Source organism: Scyliorhinus torazame, chromosome 2, assembly GCF_047496885.1.
Source record: "Scyliorhinus torazame isolate Kashiwa2021f chromosome 2, sScyTor2.1, whole genome shotgun sequence".
Lineage (NCBI taxonomy): Eukaryota > Metazoa > Chordata > Chondrichthyes > Carcharhiniformes > Scyliorhinidae > Scyliorhinus > Scyliorhinus torazame.
In genome coordinates this window covers 167,419,282-167,438,316 of record NC_092708.1, presented here as the reverse complement: position 1 = coordinate 167,438,316, position 19,035 = coordinate 167,419,282, and the positions used below count along the sequence as shown (strand labels likewise).

At 42.1% G+C, this 19,035-nt stretch overlaps 1 protein-coding gene across 11 annotated transcripts in view; it reads right to left on the bottom strand.

The window, feature by feature from the left end:
- tbccd1 (TBCC domain containing 1) overlaps positions 1 to 19,035 on the bottom strand; it is a 115,385-nt gene that overhangs the window by 4,341 nt on the left and 92,009 nt on the right. For all 11 annotated transcript variants that reach the window (XM_072479502.1, XM_072479441.1, XM_072479432.1 and 8 more), the window contains 4 exons: positions 18,432 to 18,581; positions 9,532 to 9,898; positions 3,357 to 3,543; positions 497 to 994 (listed from right to left, as the gene is read on the bottom strand). In XM_072479502.1, the coding sequence (XP_072335603.1) occupies positions 497 to 994; positions 3,357 to 3,543; positions 9,532 to 9,898; positions 18,432 to 18,581 (1,202 nt within the window). The remainder of the gene's footprint in view (positions 1 to 496; positions 995 to 3,356; positions 3,544 to 9,531; positions 9,899 to 18,431; positions 18,582 to 19,035) is intronic.

Genomic DNA, 19,035 nt, shown 5'->3' with positions numbered 1-19,035 from the left:
TAATTTGCCTGGTGCAGATGCATCTGTCCATGACAGTATCGGTAGAAGTGACCACTGCACTGTTCTTGTGGAGACAAAGTCTCGTCTTCACATTGAGGATACCCTCCATTGTGTTGTGTGGCACTACCACAGTGCTAAATGGGATAGATTTCGAACAGATCTAGCAACTCAAGACTGGGCATCCATGAGGCACTGTGGGCCATCAGCAGCAGCAGAATTGTATTCAACCATAATCTGCAACCTCATGGCCTGGCATATTTCCCTGCTCTACCATTGTCACCAAGCCAGGGGATCAACCCTGGTTCTGATGATCCAACAGATGAAGAATCCTGACTATCACTGCTTTAATTTCACATATGAAAAACAGTTGCTAAGGCAACAAATATGAGCGCTACTGCCACAAATAAAATAATTCCCAACAACAGTTTCTGCCTTCAGGAAAGGAAATGGAAGAGACAAATATCGCAATCGGTATTTTCAGCGTATAATTACTAACTTGCTAAGTCCTGCTTCCTTAATAGTCTTCTGCCAATTCTGTATTTTCTGCTCTCTCTGTCTTATAGCCTTTTCATATGGCTGCGGTAGTCCTCCAGGGATCTCCATTGTGTCACCCTCTATTTCAAATGGAATCACAAATAGATAAAATTCTTTGGGGGACAGCAGCTGATAGACAGGCATTTCATTGTTGTCCACACCAATATACAATGGTTTATTCCAGTAATTGGGAATTGTGGCTATCCCGGTCCTAGCCATGTGATCTTCCAACATTGGATAGTAAGTATGGTATGGAGCAAATGTTAAGTTCATGTTCCCAGACATGATTAGAGGATTGGTAGATGTGAGACAATGGAAAGTACATGAAGACGATGATGAGATTGAAAGTCTGTGGCAGATAGCTATTAATTTCACATCATCACAGCTATGGACGTGGATGGTTGTTTGAACAGGACCAAGTACAAAGGTTGTATTTCTGCACTTCTCGATACTGACAGACCTGCAACGAGACAACAATATGCATATAAAGAATACACAAAAGGCAAACATTCATATGCATTCATTTTACTCCAAACAAAAATGTTGTCTTCTCCCTTCTAAAGATCCGAATCCCCTGCTGTAATGTACCACTTTCTGAATTGGGACTGCAAGTAACTCACTCTACAGCCCTTGCCTATGCTGCTGTCTTGAGTAGTCCAGGTGGACTTTATGCGTTCCTGTGTAAAAATGCTTGGAGTCCATTTTGTACCTCCATTAGACATCAGTCATTAGTGTCTCTCAATGTGACAAATCACAAGGATAAACGCAAATCTAAATTGCTGCAATAAGCTAATATTTCAATTTTCTGCATAATGCAGTTCATTCACCTTGGGATGTCAGTAAAATGATCAAGAAATCTATGTGACTACAACAAAGTTAAACCATAATCTCCTCTTCATTCTTGCCTGTTTGTAGCTGTTAGCATGGCTGACCACACCATTCTCTTTCAATGCCTCTCCATTGTCATCCGGCAGGGTGGAAAGGACCTAATCTGTTCCATTCTTATCTATCTCATGGAAGCCAGAGTATCCGTTGCAATTGATTCTCTTCCTGCTCTCACATCATTATTCTGGTGTCCAAGGACCTTTCCTTGGCCCCCTCTTATTTCTCATTTACGTGCTGCCCCTCGGTGACATCATCCAAAAGCATAGCATTAGTTTTGATATGTATATTAACAATAGCCAGGTCTCTTGCCTCTTAAAATTAAAAAAAATGTTTCCAATTAAGGAGCAATTTAGCATAGCCAATCCACCTACCCTGCACATCTTTGGGTTGTGGGGGTGAGACCCACGCAGACACGGGGAGAATGTACAAACTCCACATGAGACAATGACCCAGGGCCGGGATCAAACCAGGGTCCTCAGTGCCGTGAGGCAGTAGTGCTAACCACTTTGCCACCGTGCTGCCTTGACTCTTCAAATGTTGCTGAATTATCAGACTGCTTACCAGCATCCATGATCATAAATGTCTTCTAATGAAATACTGGAAGACTGTAGTTTCCCCAGCCCCCCTCTAAAATCCATTCCCTACCTACTGGCTCAAACCATCTCTCCAACAACTGTCTGATGTGGAATCAGACTTTTGTAAATTTGTGAGCTTTCAACCACATGTTTGTATTATCACCAAAAGTGTTTATTAATCTGGTCGTTGCCCGAATTTGCCACTGCCACAATTCATCTGGTGGCTGAAACCTCATTATTGCCGTTGTTACCTCTAGACTTTACTATTCACCACGCTCCTTAGTGATTTTGCATTCTCGCCTCCACTATTTTCAGGTCATCCAAACCCCTGATACCCCTGTCCTAACTTGCAGAAAGTTACCTCCTCTGTGCTCACTGTCAAGCATTGTCTTGATTTTAAAATTCTCATCCTTGTTTTCGAAGCTCTCCAAAGCCGGTCTCTCCCCATCTCCTCAACTATCTGTGCTCATCAAATTCTGATCTCTTGAGCGTCCATGATTTTAACTGCATCAGTACTGGTGGCCATGCCTTCAGTTGCTTAAGCCCCAAGTTCTGGAATTCCCTCCCTACCTCATTTTCCTCTCTTAGGACACTGCTTAAAACCTACCTGTTTGACTATGTTTTTTGGGTATTTGCCTCAATATAGCTAGGTGTCATAATTTGTTTTATATTTCTCTAATGAATTATCTTGGAATATATTAATACATTAACAGTCAATATCATAGAAAGTTGCAGCACAGAAGGCCATTTGGCCCATCTGCCAGCCAGAGGACACCCAGGTGCCCATTCTAATTCCATCTTCTTGCACCCAGTCCACAGCCCTGCATCTTACAGCATGTTTAGGGTCTCTGCCTCCACTACTAACTTGGGCAGCAAATTCCACACTCCCACTACCCTCTGTGTAAAGAAGTTCTTCCTTATGTCCCCTCTACACCTTCTGCCACTTATCTTGAATCTATGTCCCCTGGTTCTAGAATTCTCCACCAAGCGAAACAATTTATCCTGACCACTCTATCTCTTCCCCTCCACTCTATCACTTCTACTCATACTTTTGGACACTATTTTATACATCATTTATTGTGTGTAAATATTCTACTTAAATCAATACATGCTGATAACACAAAATTAATACAAGTTCCCGACAGTGAAGTAGTGATATCATTGCTTGAAAGCTAGTACTGACATAGCCAATTTTTTTCTCATAACTACATCATTTAAACCTTACCCCAAAATCTAAATTTACACAGAAATAAAAATATATTGACATTACCAATTGAACTGTTTAATGAGTCAGCCTTATTTTGTCAGTTTAAAACTAATGCAAATTCTTCAACCTTTTTGTTGCATAAACTTAAATCTCACCTTAAAGGAGATAAGAGATATATATAACAGTCATTGCAGCGATGAATTTTAACATGAGCTCCAACTAGTTGATCCGAGCTTTTAGCCAGGGTTTGCTTGTACACTTGTGTCATTACCACCACCTTGTGACCTTTAGGTGCTGAATAAATATTGCATGCAATCTTTGCCCGTTTTGTAGTGCCTTCAACTTAGAAACAGAGAAAGTAGCTCAGTAATATTGTTTGGACTGTTGAAGGTTAAAAGTCTATGGCCGCCTGGGGCAGATCCATTTAACGCCATATGACCATATATTCAAAAGCACAATCTCAATTAGAAATCAAATCAATAAGTCAGTCGACAGGAAATCAGTTAAATTGTAAAACAGAAAAAGTTGCTCATTTAAACTTGTTTCAGAAATCACCAGTTACAATATAGTTACTCTAGGTAATTTGATGAGCACCAGAAGTATTCACTAAAGATTTTATTATTCATTATCGCAATATCTATAATATATGGCTGCTAGATCCACTTAATTACTACCAGTGAAATGGAAAACCTTGAAGAAGGTTGCGCCTCTGATGAATACACCAGAGAACGATTTTTTAAAATTAATTCTCTGGATGTGGGCTTCATTCGCAAAGCCAGCATTTACTGCCCATCTCCAGCTGTCCTTGAGATGGTGCTGATGGGCTGCTGTAGTCTCTGGTGGTGAATGTTAAGAGATGTGCTGTCAAAGTTGTTGCATTGCATCTTGTAGAAGGTGCAAACTGCAGTCTAGGTCTGTCAGTGGTGGAGGAAGTGAATGTTTAAGTTGGTGAATGGGGTGCTTTGTCCTGGGTGGTGTTAAATCCCAAATATTGTTAGAGCTACAATCATCCAAGCAAGTGGAGAGTATTGCATCACACTCCTGACTTGTGTCTTGTAGTTGATGGAAGAGCGGAATTATCTGCAGAATATCCAACTTATTCTTGTAGTCACAGTATTTATGTTGTTGATCGATGGTGTCCCCCATGATGTTAATAGTAGGAGATTTGATTATGATAATTGCATTAAACAGCAAGGGAAGGTGATTAGTCTCTATCTTATCGCTGGGTATGGCATAGCCTGGCACAGCATTGGTTTGGCATAGCCTGGCACTTTAGTGGCATGAATATTCCTTGCATCCAAGTGTGGATATTGTCCAAGTCTTGCTGCATGTGGGCACACACTGCTTCATTACTGAGGAAATGTACATGGAACTGAAGACCCTGCGATCAGTGAACATCCTGACTTCTGATGTTAGAGACTTGCAAATAAAACCTAGGGTGAGACTTTGTGGCTGAAGTGCTGCACCATCGGACTGCTGTCTTTCCGATGAGGTAACTGAGGCCCTGTTTACCTCTAAGGTGGACATAAAAGATCACACAGCACTATTTTGAAGAGTAGAGGACCTAATCCCTTGTTCTGGCTAACATATTTTTCCCTTAAATCAACATCACAAAAACAGGCATTTTACACTGCTGTTTGTGGGGTTTTTGCTGTGCATAAATTGACAGCTGCGTTTCCCAAATTAATGCAAGTATTTTTATGATGGAGAGGAGGTCATCGATGAAGCAGAAGACACTTGGGCATGAGGCACTATCCCGAGGAACTCCTGAGTGATGTATTGTAATACTTGTAGGTCTTAAATCAAAGCAGGATCTTTTTTTGAAGACTTTTACATTTGATTTTAAAAACTGTACGCATGACTGAATCAAAATACAAGACTTTACACTAAGTATTTCTCTAATGTTGACCTGGTTGAACAGAGGAACATAGGAATTAGGAGCAGAAGTAGGCAATTCAACTCTTCGAGCCTGCGCCGCCATTCATTCAGATCATGACTAATCTCTTCCTGGTCTCAAAGCCACCTCCATACCTGTTCCCCATATCCCTTTAACCTGTTTTTTTTAAATCAGAAACATAATCTATCTCCCTCTTGAAGCCATTTAATGATTCGGACTCCACCGCACTATGGGGCAGCGAGTTCCACATTTCACCACCCTCTGCGAGAAGTAGTGTCTTCTCATCTCAGTTTTAAATCTACCGCCTCAACCTATATCTGTGACATTTTTTCTAGATTGCCTCACAAGGGGGAACATTTGATCTCCATTTACTTCATCAATCCCTTTTAGTATTTTATATACCTCGATCAGATCCCTTGCATCCTTCTAAACTCTAGCGAGTATAAACTCAACTGTTTAATCTGTCCTCATACGTCAACCCTTTCATCCCGGAATTAATCTGGTGAACCTCCTCTGAGCTGCATCCAATGCCACTACATCCTCCCTCAAATAAGGAGACGGAAAATGGACACAATACTCCAGATGTGGTCTCACGAACACCCTACATAATTGCAACAATGCTTCTCTACTTTTATACTCCAGTGCTTTTGCAATAAACACTGACATTCCATTTGCCTTTCTTATTACATTTTGTACCTGCATACAGACTTTCTGCGATTCATGAACAAAGCCACCCAGATCCCTCTGAGCAGACGCATTTTGAATCTACTTTCCATTTAGATAATAATTTGCCTGACTATTTTATCGGTGAAAATGGATAACCTCGCACTTATCTACATTATACTCTAACTGCCAAATTTTGGCCCAAACTCCTAGCATATCTATATCTCCGCTTTACTGCCTCCTTTCGCACCTATTTTAGTATCATCCTCAAATTTTGCAATGTTACACTCTGCTCCTGCTTGCAGATGATTTATATAGATTGTAAACAGTTAAGGTCCGAGGACTGAACCCTGTGGCCCCACTAGTTACAGTTCGCCAGTCAGAGAAGGACCTGTTTAACCTGACCCTCTGCTTTCTGTCAGTCAGCCAATCCTCAATCCAATCTAGTATTCTACCCCCAACCCCCTTTGATCTCACCGTCTGGATCAATCTTTTCACCTTGTCAAACGCCTTCTGGAAGACCAGATATACCACATGTTCCCCATTATCCACCTTGCTGGGTACATCCTCAAAGAACTCAAGCAAGTTAATCAAGTATGACTTACCCTTCAGAAAGCCATGCTGACAATTGTGGATTGAGCTTTGTCTTTCCAAATGTTCAGTCCTCTCCTCCTTCATGATTGATTACAGCAATTTCCCCACCAGAGGTCAAGCTAACCGGTCTATAGTTTCCTAATTATTGCCTCTCTCCCTTTTTGAAAAGGGGAGTGACATTAGCGTGTTTCCAATCCACCAGGACCGTTCCAGTATCCAGGGAACTTGGAAATATCATAACCAATGCATCCACTATCTCTGCTGCCATCAGGTCCCATTAATCTATTCAATACCCTCTCCCTAGCGATGGTTATTGCACTGCAGTTCTCTGTATTTAACTGCAGTTCTTGGAAAAAATGTATTATCCTCTACCGTGAAGCCAGGGGCAAAATATTGGTTCAGTGCCTCCACCATCTGTGTTCCCCATTATTACCTCACCAGTATCGCCCTCTAAAGAGCCAACATATAGTTTAGCTATTCTCTTCCACTTTATATACTTATAGAAGCTCTTGGTATCAGTGTTTATGTTTTCTGCTAGTTTCCTTTCGTAGTTCATCTTAGCTTTTTTGATTCAATTTTTAGTAACTTTTTGCTGACCCCTAAAGTTTCCCCAATCCTCCAGCTTATCACTAGCTTTTCTACTATGGTATGCCCTAGATTTTGCCATTAAGTCTTCCTTGACTTCCTTGTTTAGCCATGGAACGTTTTTCTCCCTTTTACAATTCCTCTTCCTCTCAGGAATATACTTTAATTGAGAAGTGTTTAATGTCTCCTTGAACGTCCACCATTGTCACTCAACTGTCCTACCCTTAATTCTTTGTGCCCAGTCTACTTGAGCCAACTCTTTCCTCAGGCCTGTATATTTACCTCTGCCCAACACTAAAACTCTTGTATGGCACTCTGACTTCTCTCGCTCAATCTGAATTTGAAATTCTAGCATGCCTTGATCACTCCTTCCAAGAGGATCCTTAACGACAAGACTATTTAAAGTCCTTTCTATGTTACATGACACTAAATCTAAGATAGCCTGCTCCCTGTTTGGTTCCATAACATATTGCCTTAAGAAACAATCTCTCATACATTCTATGAAATCTGCTTCTAGGCTACCCTTGTCAATTTGCTTAATCCAGTCAATATGCATGTTAAAATCACCCATGATTACCGTTGTGCCCTTCTCACAAGCCCTCATATTTCTTGGTTTATTATAAGACCCACTTTGAAAGTATTGCTTGGGGGCCTGTAAATTACTCCTACCAAGGAGTTTTTCCTTTGTTTTTTTATTTACACCCACATCGATTCAACATCTTGGCCCTCAGTGCCAATATCATTTCTTAATGCAGCCTTGATGTCATCTTTAACCAATAAAGGAACTCCACCTCCTTTCTATGCTGTATATACTGAGTACCCTTGGATATTTAATTCCCAGTTCCGGTCCTCCTGCAACCATGTTTCAGTAATCCCCACCAAATCATGCCCATTTGTCTCTAGTATGTATTCCGTATGTGTCAACAAGTACACAATGTTTGAGTTAAGCCACTGAATTTTGACAGCTCTTTCACCATGGAATCCAATAAGGAAAAAAAACAATCCTGATCGACCAAAACACATGCCCTTTCAACTAAGATGATTTGAACTTCCCCACACTCATGCCATCAAGGGTTATGGGGATGAGAAACATATCAGCCATGATTGAATGGCGAAGCAGACTCGATGGGCCAAGTGGCCTAATTCTGCTCCTATGTCTTATGGTCTTACCTGCAAGGCTGTAAAAACCCTATGTTATACCTTGTTGAATGAGTAACTGGGTTTTCATTGTTTACAAAGTTCTAATTAGTTACCATGAACTTCTGAGCCCGAAAAACTAATTTTATATTTGTAGAATGCCAAATTTCTCCAGTATGATTTGATATTTTATCTTTTATCTTAATCTTGTGTGTATGTCCCTATCTTTATTTTGCTCTCTGTAACATAATCAATGTAAAGGATAATCAGTGCTTTTAACTTTTGCTTTGCTGTCTGTGGGATTTATTTTGGTCTAAAGCCTGTTTGATGGTATCAACGCCAGAGATTTCTTAAAGCTGATGCCAGATTTCTGTGGGCAACCATCTTCAATCAGGATTTGAATCTGTGTACCTTTTTCTGGTTTGTATGGTTCAGTATAATATGAAGCGATATATTTAGTCAGTGGGGAAACCCTTCATCACAGGTTGTACTACATGTCAAACATGAAGGGCAACATTGGTTGCCAATTCAATTCCACAAACCATTTTTGAATAACCAAATTATAGTTCTGTTTTTAAACCTGCCTGACATTCCAATTTTAGTGATATGCACTCTGGCAGCTTTTGATACTGTTAAAACTATATAAGACCCTATTTTAACTGACTCAAAGCCCACTGACTTAGAGTGACACGGAGTTAAAATTGGGACTAAGTGTAAAATTCTACAACACTTCAAACTGGCAATCTTAATTTTATTTTTTTAAACTACAAAATGTATTAATTGAGTAAGTTTGGTCAACACAAAGTATATCACCATAAACTAAAGTACTTGGAGCATGTTAAGGAATGCTGCATTCAAATACTCTTTAGACAACTTTTGTGATTATTTTGTTTTCCAATTGTACATCTCCAATATAAAATATACATTTTAAAGACCAGAAAATTAGTACAGTGTTTAACACAGTAGACTGTGGATGCTAATTATCACCCTCCGATATTTTCAACAGAGTGGTTAAAGAGCACTACTTACCAGAGGCCAGAAAATGCATCCTTTAAGCCAAAAGTAGCAAAAAGAGACAAGTCACTGTGGACAGGTTCCACATACTTCCTTACAACTGGTTATCACTACCAGCAAATGCTGCAGAGTTGATTTCCTACTTTTGCTTTCTAAATATGATAGTTTGTAATGGTAATGAAGGGTTGTGGAAGAGAAGAAAAAGGGAAGAGAAAATATCGACAGCCTTGACATAATAGGCAAGTATTTTCAGGAATATGTAGTGAAAATTTTCTGAAGTGAAGAACAGAACTTGCGCTTACTATCCGACTGCCAACCAATGATGTTGTTTTATATGCAGTTTCTTTTTAAAATATTTTGTGGTCTTGGACTAAAAGAAAAATCCCACTTGTAACTAATTTTGCTGCTTTTACTTTCAAGATCTAGACCAGTTAAATTACCTTGCTGTGCCCATGCCAGTTTCTTCCCTTTTTGGAAGCAGACTGCAGTACCGAATGGATTTGGTCCTAGCACACTTCTCAACCAAGCCTGCAGTTTATGGAAACAGAACATCTTGGAGAGCCTGGAGTAGCCAGATGTGGCTAGAATTGGTTGCCAGAGAGCCAGTTCATGCACTGGGTAAATTACTTCATTCTGACCAACGCTTCCTTCAATAAGAAAGTTCAATGCTTTAACTGCCTCTACAGATACCATACTGTCATGGGTTGTGTGGGCTGAAGCTGTGAGTTGCTCAGGATCTAGTAGAAGCTCCAATAACTCCGACAAGTGGTTCAGAACAAATACCAGGTGGTTATGGTCATCCATATTCTGGATTAAACAAAGACAAAGTAACAATTTTCAGCAATTTATTATGAAACATTTCAGTCCTAGATTGTTCATAACTAGTCAAATATTTTTAAAAACACAATTGAAAATGATCACTAGCAGCAGCTTGGGAGATATTCATAATTTGTTATATTATCAACTAATCTGGCACAGACCAATATACGTTGACAATTCAACAAAGAAATGAGGGAAGAATTGTTGGAACAAGAAAGAAAAATGCTGGTTTTCTTAACATGGATTTTAAAATGATCAAACGGAGTAGAGGAATCAAATAATTTAAAATGTTTTGATGCTGACATTGGGTAACGTAGAAAAAACACTGCATTTCCAAAGACTGATATTCCTTGCCTCAATGACTATATTAAAAAAACTCAAATGTACTATTTGTATTTACCATGTATGCAAGTATTTGATAAAACATGAGATATTATATGCCAAACTTTTCATGATGTATGGGTGGAATAGGAAGATGGATATCAAATTGACCATTAGACAGTAAACAAATGTATTTTTAAATGGTGTAGCTTCTTTCCATTAGATTCTATCACAAGTAGGGTACCCCAAAATGTGTTGTTACATCCTCTTCTGTTTGTTATACTCCTCATTAGTGATCTGGGGGAGTACATTGGTAACGCAATAGTCAATTATACAAAATTGTACAGCAAAAATCAGACCTTAACATGGGGATAAGGGATTTGGATAGACTGGAGATAGATCTTTGCAAACAGCTTTCAATACCACCAAATGTGAAGTTGTCAACTAAAGGGCAACTAATTGGGCACTAAGTGGGTGGTGTTTAAAATTAACAAATGGGGGAAAAGCCGTGACTGCGATCACTGAATGTTCCTTCAAATCTTCCAAGGCAAACAGATACCTCAGCTGCATGATCTGAACCATTTATAAGAAAATTAGGACTATAATAAAAGTTTATAAGACCAGGAGATATAGGAGCAGAATTTGACCGTTCGGCCCATTTGATCTTGGCTGATATGTTTCTCATCCCCATTCTCCTGCCTTCTCCCATAACCCATGATCCCCTTATTGTCAAGAACCTATCTATCTCTTGTCTTAAAGAAACTCAGTGACTTGGCCTCCACCGCCTTCTGCGGCAATGAGTTCCACAGATTCACCACCCTCAAGCTAAAGAAATTCCCCCTCATAGTTTTAAAGTATCGTCCCATCAGTCTGAGGCTGTGCCCTCCGGTTCTAGTCTCTCCTACAGGTGGAAACATTTTCTTCACGTCCACTCTATCTAGGTTTCTCAGTATTCTGTAAGTTTCAATGATATCCCCCCTCATCCTTCTAAACGCTGCGAATACAGAACCAGGGGTGAATCCCGCCCCCGCCGGTTGCCGAATTCTCCGGCACCGGATATTCGGCGGGGGTGGGAATCGCGCCGCGCCGGTTGGCGGGCCCCCCCCGCGATTCTCCGGTGCGGATGGGCCGAAGTCCCGCTGCTAGAATGCCTGTCCCGCCGGCGTAGATTAAACCACCTACCTTACCGGCGGGACAAGGCGGCGCGGGCGGGCTCTGGGGTCCTGGGGGGGGGGGGGGTGATCTGGCCCCGGGGGGTGCCCCCACGGTGGCCTGGCCTGCGATCGAGGCCTACGGATCGGGCCTGTGCCGTGGGGGCACTCTTTTCCTCCACAGCGCATGCACGGGGATGCCCGGAGAAGTCATTTCTGCGCCAGCTGGCGGGGGCACCAAAGGCATTTTCCGCCAGCTGGCAGCGCGGAAATTAGTCCGGTGCGGGCCTAGCCCCTTAAGGTTGGGGCTCGGCCCCCCAAGATGAGGAGCATTCCGCACCTTTGGGGCGGCGCGATGCCCAACTGATTTGCGCCGTTTTGGACGCCGGTCGGCTGACATCGCGCCGATACCGGAGAATTTCGCCCCAGAGTCCTCAACCATTCCTCATATGACAAGCCCTTCATTCTTGCGATCATTCTTGTGAACCTCCTCCAAGGTCAGCATATCCTTCCTTAAAGACGAGGCTCAAAGAAGAACTTCGGATCATTCGGGAGGCAGAAGGGGTTATAGATAGCAGCTTCAGGGAATTAGTTACACCAAAGATTGGAGATAGATGGGTAACTGTAAGAGGGACTGGGAAAAAGCAGTCAGTGCAGGGATCCCCTGCGGTCGTTCCCCTGAGAAACAAGTATACCGCTTTGGATACTTGTGGGGGGGGACGACTTACCAGGGGTAAGCCATGGGGTACGGGCCTCTGGCACGGAGTCTGTCCCTGTTGCTCAGAAGGGAAGGGGGGAGAGGAGCAGAGCATTAGTAATTGGGGACTCTATAGTCAGGGGCACAGATAGGAGATTTTGTGGGAGCGTGAGAGACTCGCGTTTGGTATGGTGCAAGGGTACGTGATGTCTCGGATCGTGTTTTCCGGGTCCTTAGGGGGGAGAGGGAGCAGCCCCAAGTCGTGGTCCACATTGGCACTAACGACATAGGTAGGAAAGGGGACAAGGATGTCAGGCAGGCTTTCAGGGAGCTAGGATGGAAGCTCAGAACTAGAACAAACAGAGTTGTTATCTCTGGGTTGTTGCCCGTGCCACGTGATAGTGAGATGAGGAATAGGGAGAGAGAGCATTTAAACACGTGGCTACAGGGATGGTGCAGGCGGGAGGGATTCAGATTTTTGGATAACTGGGGCTCTTTCTGGGGAAGGTGGGACCTCTACAGACAGGATGGTCTACATCTGAACCTGAGGGCACAAATATCCTGGGGGGGGAGATTTGTTAGTTCTCTTTGGGGGGGTTTAAACTAATGCAGCAGGGGCATGGGAACCTGGATTGTAGTTTTAGGGTAAGGGAGAATGAGAGTATAGAGGTCAGGAGCACAGATTTGACGTCGCAGGAGGGGGCCAGTGTTCAGGTAGGTGGTTTGAAGTGTGTCTACTTCAATGCCAGGAGTATACGAAACAAGGTAGGGGAACTGGCAGCATGGGTTGGTACCTGGGACTTCGATGTTGTGGCCATTTCGGAGACATGGATAGAGCAGGGACAGGAATGGATGTTGCAGGTTCCGGGGTTTAGGTGTTTTAGTAAGCTCAGAGAAGGAGGCAAAAGAGGGGGAGGTGTGGCGCTGCTAGTCAAGAGCAGTATTACGGTGGCGGAGAGGATGCTAGATGGGGACTCTTCTTCCGAGGTAGTATGGGCTGAAGTTAGAAACAGGAAAGGAGAGGTCACCCTGTTGGGAGTTTTTTATAGGCCTCCTAATAGTTCTAGGGATGTAGAGGAAAGGATGGCGAAGATGATTCTGGATATGAGTGAAAGTAACAGGGTAGTTATTATGGGAGACTTTAACTTTCCAAATATTGACTGGAAAAGATATAGTTCGAGTACAATAGATGGGTCGTTTTTTGTACAGTGTGTGCAGGAGGGTTTCCTGAAACAATATGTTGACAGGCCAACAAGAGGCGAGGCCACGTTGGATTTGGTTTTGGGTAATGAACCAGGCCAGGTGTTGGATTTAGAGGTAGGAGAGCACTTTGGGGACAGTGACCACAATTCGGTGACGTTTACGTTAATGATGGAAAGGGATAAGTATACACCGCAGGGCAAGAGTTATAGCTGGGGGAAGGGCAATTATGATGCCATTAGACGTGACTTGGGGGGGGATAAGGTGGAGGAGTAGGCTGCAAGTGTTGGGCACACTGGATAAGTGGGGCTTGTTCAAGGATCAGCTACTGCGTGTTCTTGATAAGTATGTACCGGTCAGACAGGGAGGAAGGCGTCGAGCGAGGGAACCGTGGTTTACCAAGGAAGTGGAATCTCTTGTTAAGAGGAAGAAGGAGGCCTATGTGAAGATGAAGTGTGAAGTTTCGGTTGGGGAGATGGATAGTTACAAGGTAGCGAGGAAGGATCTAAAGAGAGAGCTAAGACGAGCAAGGACGGGACATGAGAAGTATTTGGCAGGAAGGATCAAGGAAAACCCGAAAGCTTTCTATAGGTATGTCAGGAATAAGCGAATGACTAGGGAAAGAGTAGGACCAGTCAAGGACAGGGATGGGAAATTGTGTGTGGAGTCTGAAGAGATAGGCGAGATACTAAATGAATATTTTTCGTCAGTATTCACTCAGGAAAAAGATAATGTTATGGAGGAGAATGCTGAGCCCCAGGCTAATAGAATAGATGGCATTGAGGTACGTAGGGAAGAGGTGTTGGCAATTCTGGACAGGCTGAAAATAGATAAGTCCCCGGGACCTGATGGGATTTATCCTCGGATTCTCTGGGAGGCCAGGGAAGAGATTGCTGGACCTTTGGCTTTGATTTTTATGTCATCATTGGCTACAGGAATAGTGCCAGAGGACTGGAGGACAGCAAATGTGGTCCCTTTGGTCAAAAAGGGGAGCAGAGACAACCCCGGCAACTATAGACCGGTGAGCCTCACGTCTGTAGTGGGTAAAGTCTTGGAGGGGATTATAAGAGACAAGATTTATAATCAACTAGATAGGAATAATATGATCAGGGATAGTCAGCATGGCTTTGTGAAGGGTAGGTCATGCCTCACAAACCTTATTGAGTTCTTTGAGAAGGTGACTGAACAGGTAGACGAGGGTAGAGCAGTTGATGTGGTGTATATGGATTTCAGCAAAGCGTTTGATAAGGTTCCCCACGGTAGGCTATTGCAAAAAATACGGAGGCTGGGGATTGAGGGTGATTTAGAGATGTGGATCAGAAATTGGCTAGCTGAAAGAAGACAGAGGGTGGTGGTTGATGGGATATGTTCAGAATGGAGTACAGTCACAAGTGGAGTACCACAAGGATCTGTTCTGGGGCCGTTGCTGTTTGTCATTTTTATCAATGACCTAGAGGAAGGCGCAGAAGGGTGGGTGAGTAAATTTGCAGACGATACTAAAGTCGGTGGTGTTGTCGATAGTGTGGAAGGATGTAGCAGGTTACAGAGGGATATAGATAAGCTGCAGAGCTGGGCTGAGAGGTGGCAAATGGAGTTTAATGTAGAGAAGTGTGAGGTGATTCACTTTGGAAGGAATAACAGGAATGCGGAATATTTGGCTAATGGTAAAGTTCTTGAAAGTGTGGATGAGCAGAGGGATCTAGGTGTCCATGTACATAGATCCCTGAAAGTTGCCACCCAGGTTGATAGGGTTGTGAAGAAGGCCTATGGAGTCTTGGCCTTTATTGGTAGAGGGATTGAGTTCCGGAGTCGGGAGGTCATGTTGCAGCTGTACAGAACTCTGGTACTGCCGCATTTGGAGTATTGCGTACAGTTCTGGTCACTGCATTATAGGAAGGACGTGGAGGCTTTGGAGCGGGTGCAGAGGAGATTTACCAGGATGTTGCCTGGTATGGAGGGAAAATCTTATGAGGAAAGGCTGATGGACTTGAGGTTGTTTTCATTGGAGAGAATAAGGTTAAGAGGAGACTTAATAGAGGCATACAAAATGATCAGGGGGTTGGATAGGGTGGACAGTGAGAGCCTTCTCCCGCGGATGGATATGGCTGGCACGAGGGGACATAACTTTAAACTGAGGGGTAATAGATATAGGACAGAGGTCAGAGGTAGGTTCTTTACGCAAAGAGTAGTGAGGCCGTGGAATGCCCTACCTGCTACAGTAGTGAACTCGCCAACATTGAGGGCATTTAAAAGTTTATTGGATAAACATATGGATGATAATGGCATAGTGTAGGTTAGATGGCTTTTGTTTCGGTGCAACATCGTGGGCCGAAGGGCCTGTACTGCGCTGTATTGTTCTATGTTCTATGTTCTAAAACTGCTCACAATATTTACCAATGACCAAGTCAGGCTAACCAGTCTATAATTTCCCATCTTCTGCCTCCCTCCTTTCTTAAACAGGGGTGTTACATTAGCCATTTTCCAGTCCTTTGGGACCCTCCCTGACTCCAGTAATTCTGGAAAGATCACGACTAATGTTTCCACAATCTCCTCAGCTAAATCCATCACAACCCTGGGGTGGAATCCACCATGTCCGTGTGATTTCAGCCACCTTCACTTCTTTCAGCTTCCACAGTAGCTTCTCCTTAGTGTTGGCCACTACACTCAACTCTGCCCCCTGTCTCTCTTGAAGTTTTGGTATGCCACTGGTGTTTAGCACCATGAAGACTGATGCAAAGTACCTATTCAGTTCCTCTACCATTTCATTGTTCCCCATTACTATTTCTGCAACCTCATTTTCCAGTGGTCCAAAGTCCATTCTTGCCTCTCTCCGACCTTCTTTATATCGGAAAAAACCTCTTGCAATCTTCTTTTATATTACTAGCTAGCTTACACTCATATTTCATCTCTGCTATTATTGCTTTTTAAAGTTGTCCTCCTCTTGCTTTTAAAGGCTTCCCACTACTCCTCGCCAGCAATATTGCTTTTTCTTTTTCTTTTATGCTGTCCCTGACTTCCATGGTTGCCTTGTCCTCCCCTTGGCATGTTCCCTCCTCCTTGGGATGATTTTTGTTGTGCGCCCTGAATAAGCCCCAAAACCCCTGCCATTGCTGTTCCAGCATCTTCCCTGATAGGCTCCCCTTCTAATCCGCTCTGGCCAGCTCATCCCTCATGTCTTTATACAAGGTTTTAGCTTCATTTAGAGTTTTGGTATATACACTTCAGAAAAGACATTCTGACTCTTGAAAATCATATCTACTTACAGCACAGAAGGAGGTTATTTAACCCATTGCCTCTTTGCTATAAAATTGCAACAAATACAATTCCCAGCCTGAGCGCTATGAAGAAAGATCCGAGGTGGCAGATATGTATTCACTGGAGAAATGGGCAGATTTCTGTCCGTGTGGAATTTGCACATTCTCCCTGTGCCTGCGTGGGTTTCATCCCCACAACCCAAAGATGTGCTGGTTAGGTGGATTGGCCATGCTAAATTGCCCCTTAATTGGAAAAATAAATAAATGGGTACTCTAAATTTATTTAAAGAAAGAAATGGTCAGATTAGGGCAATCTGATCCAAGTATTTAAGATGCTTATAAGGTGACAGCAACATACACGTGCGTGGTGTGTTTTGAGTTGGATATGAGCAGAATAGGGGCTATCCACGTAAATGGAGTAACCATTGAAAAACATTAGTGTTTGGACCAATTCTTTATGGTTCTTTTAAGAGTTATTAGATGAACTTCTGGAAAAAGAGACAACAGGAAATCGTTTTGGATAATTAATATGTCTGGGATCTACATGGTAAAATTTGAGGGCCTTTTTACGAGGAACCTCAAATTGGCTACAGGAAGAGAATGGAGATAAGCACAAATGGGTCCTATGGCCTTTTCTAATCTTTGATATGCAAACAATAAAAAGGAGCGTAAATCACAAAACCACTATGGAACTGAGCTAATAATAAAAGATCAATTTATTACACTTTATTTTGTGAAGGCTTAAAAGAAATACACCGTAAACCGGCACAATATGATTGACTAAAGTTCATATTTTACCTGAATAAAAGTGTTATGGGCCAGGGTTTAGAGAACCCAAAAGTGTATTATGGAGTTCACCTGACCCACAACTTTTAATAGATTGTGGTATGGGGAGCACACGGCCCACTCTACAGGTGTGGTAGAGCAGAAATGGAAAAGTATTTTTTAAAGAAAAACAATGTTCATTCTATGAACTCAAGTTAACCTTTTTAAAACATACAGTGAACACCTTAGCAACCATTAATTCAAATACAACCCCCAAAGACTATAACACTAAGTAATCCTTTCAGCTTTCCTTTTAACATCCATAAGACTTAAAAACACCTTTTTACAGAAAGACATCAGGCTTAACTTCACTACTGAGAACAGTTACCACATTGAAATCAGCAAATGGACACTCATAAGCTTGCAGAGATTCACACACATCCTGCTGTGATTACAGCTTCTCCAAAACTAAAATGAAACCAAACCCACCCTGCAGCAAAATACCTAAAGCGAAAGTAAAACGCTGGCAGACAGCCCACCCACTCTGACATCACTGCAGTAATAAACACCCATTTCTTAAAGGTACTCTCACTACAGATATTTATACACACACCCATTTATAAACACCCATTTCTTAAAGGTACTCTCACATGACAAAAGATAAACCCATATAATCAAAAAAGTAGCTTTTAATACTGCAGGAAAATTATAATTTTGTGAAAAGTTATAATTACAAGTCAACAATGAACTGCAAATATTTATTTGGACTGAAAATGAGTCAGGTACTGATGGAAAATATTAGCAGTAAACTAGAATACTTCATTTGTGAAAAGGTTACAGAGAATGAAGAACAATATGTGTATTTAGAATTATTAACCTTATGGTATACAATTCCTAAAGTTCCCCTTCAATTATTTACAAGTCAGTTTTGACATTGGGAGATGCAGAATTGACATCTTTGGGCAGATTTTCTGCTCATGGCTGTAATTAGAACATAGTTCAATTAATTCATGCTTATACTGTGAACAGCATTTTGTTGAACTCAAATAGCACAAGTATGCAAAATAATTTACTTTTTTATGCACCCTCACTATTTGCATATGCAGCACTTTACCGGTATTACAAAAGCGTACCTTGTTCTGAGAATTAGATTTTCCATCTAAATCAGGCGATCGTGACCTGGGACTTGGCCATTCCTCTCCAATCAAGGATGTTCGTAGAGAAACTTTATTCAGCTGCTGAACATACAGAAATAGCAGGAACTGCAGTGTGTCCACTGACCGCTGTTTTGGGGGGCGGTGGGGGGGGGGGGGGGGGGGGGGGGGAGAAAATGGGCTCAATTTAGATTAGTGTTTTATTTTTAAAATTGCATAATATATAAATGTATCTTGTAAATATAGAATGTATAAAATGTAAAGCTGTCTTTTTGAAAACTTTACAGACTTACTATTCATTATTCTAAAGGAGTTAACATCGAGGTCTTATCAAGAGCTTGATGATTTCTTTTCTATTTAAAGCTAATGTCAATAAAGATCCATTGTAAAGACTGCTCGACTATTACAGGAAAGTAAACAAACCTCGAATGCTTACACATTGGGCGGAATTTCCCCCCAAAATTACTGTCATTTCGGGTGCAAATGTGTCTCCCATAGAGATCTTCCCACACTTAGTTAATTTTTAGTAGGTGGCATGATTTACACTGGCATTGAGGAGGGTTTAAACATGGCGGCAAGCTCC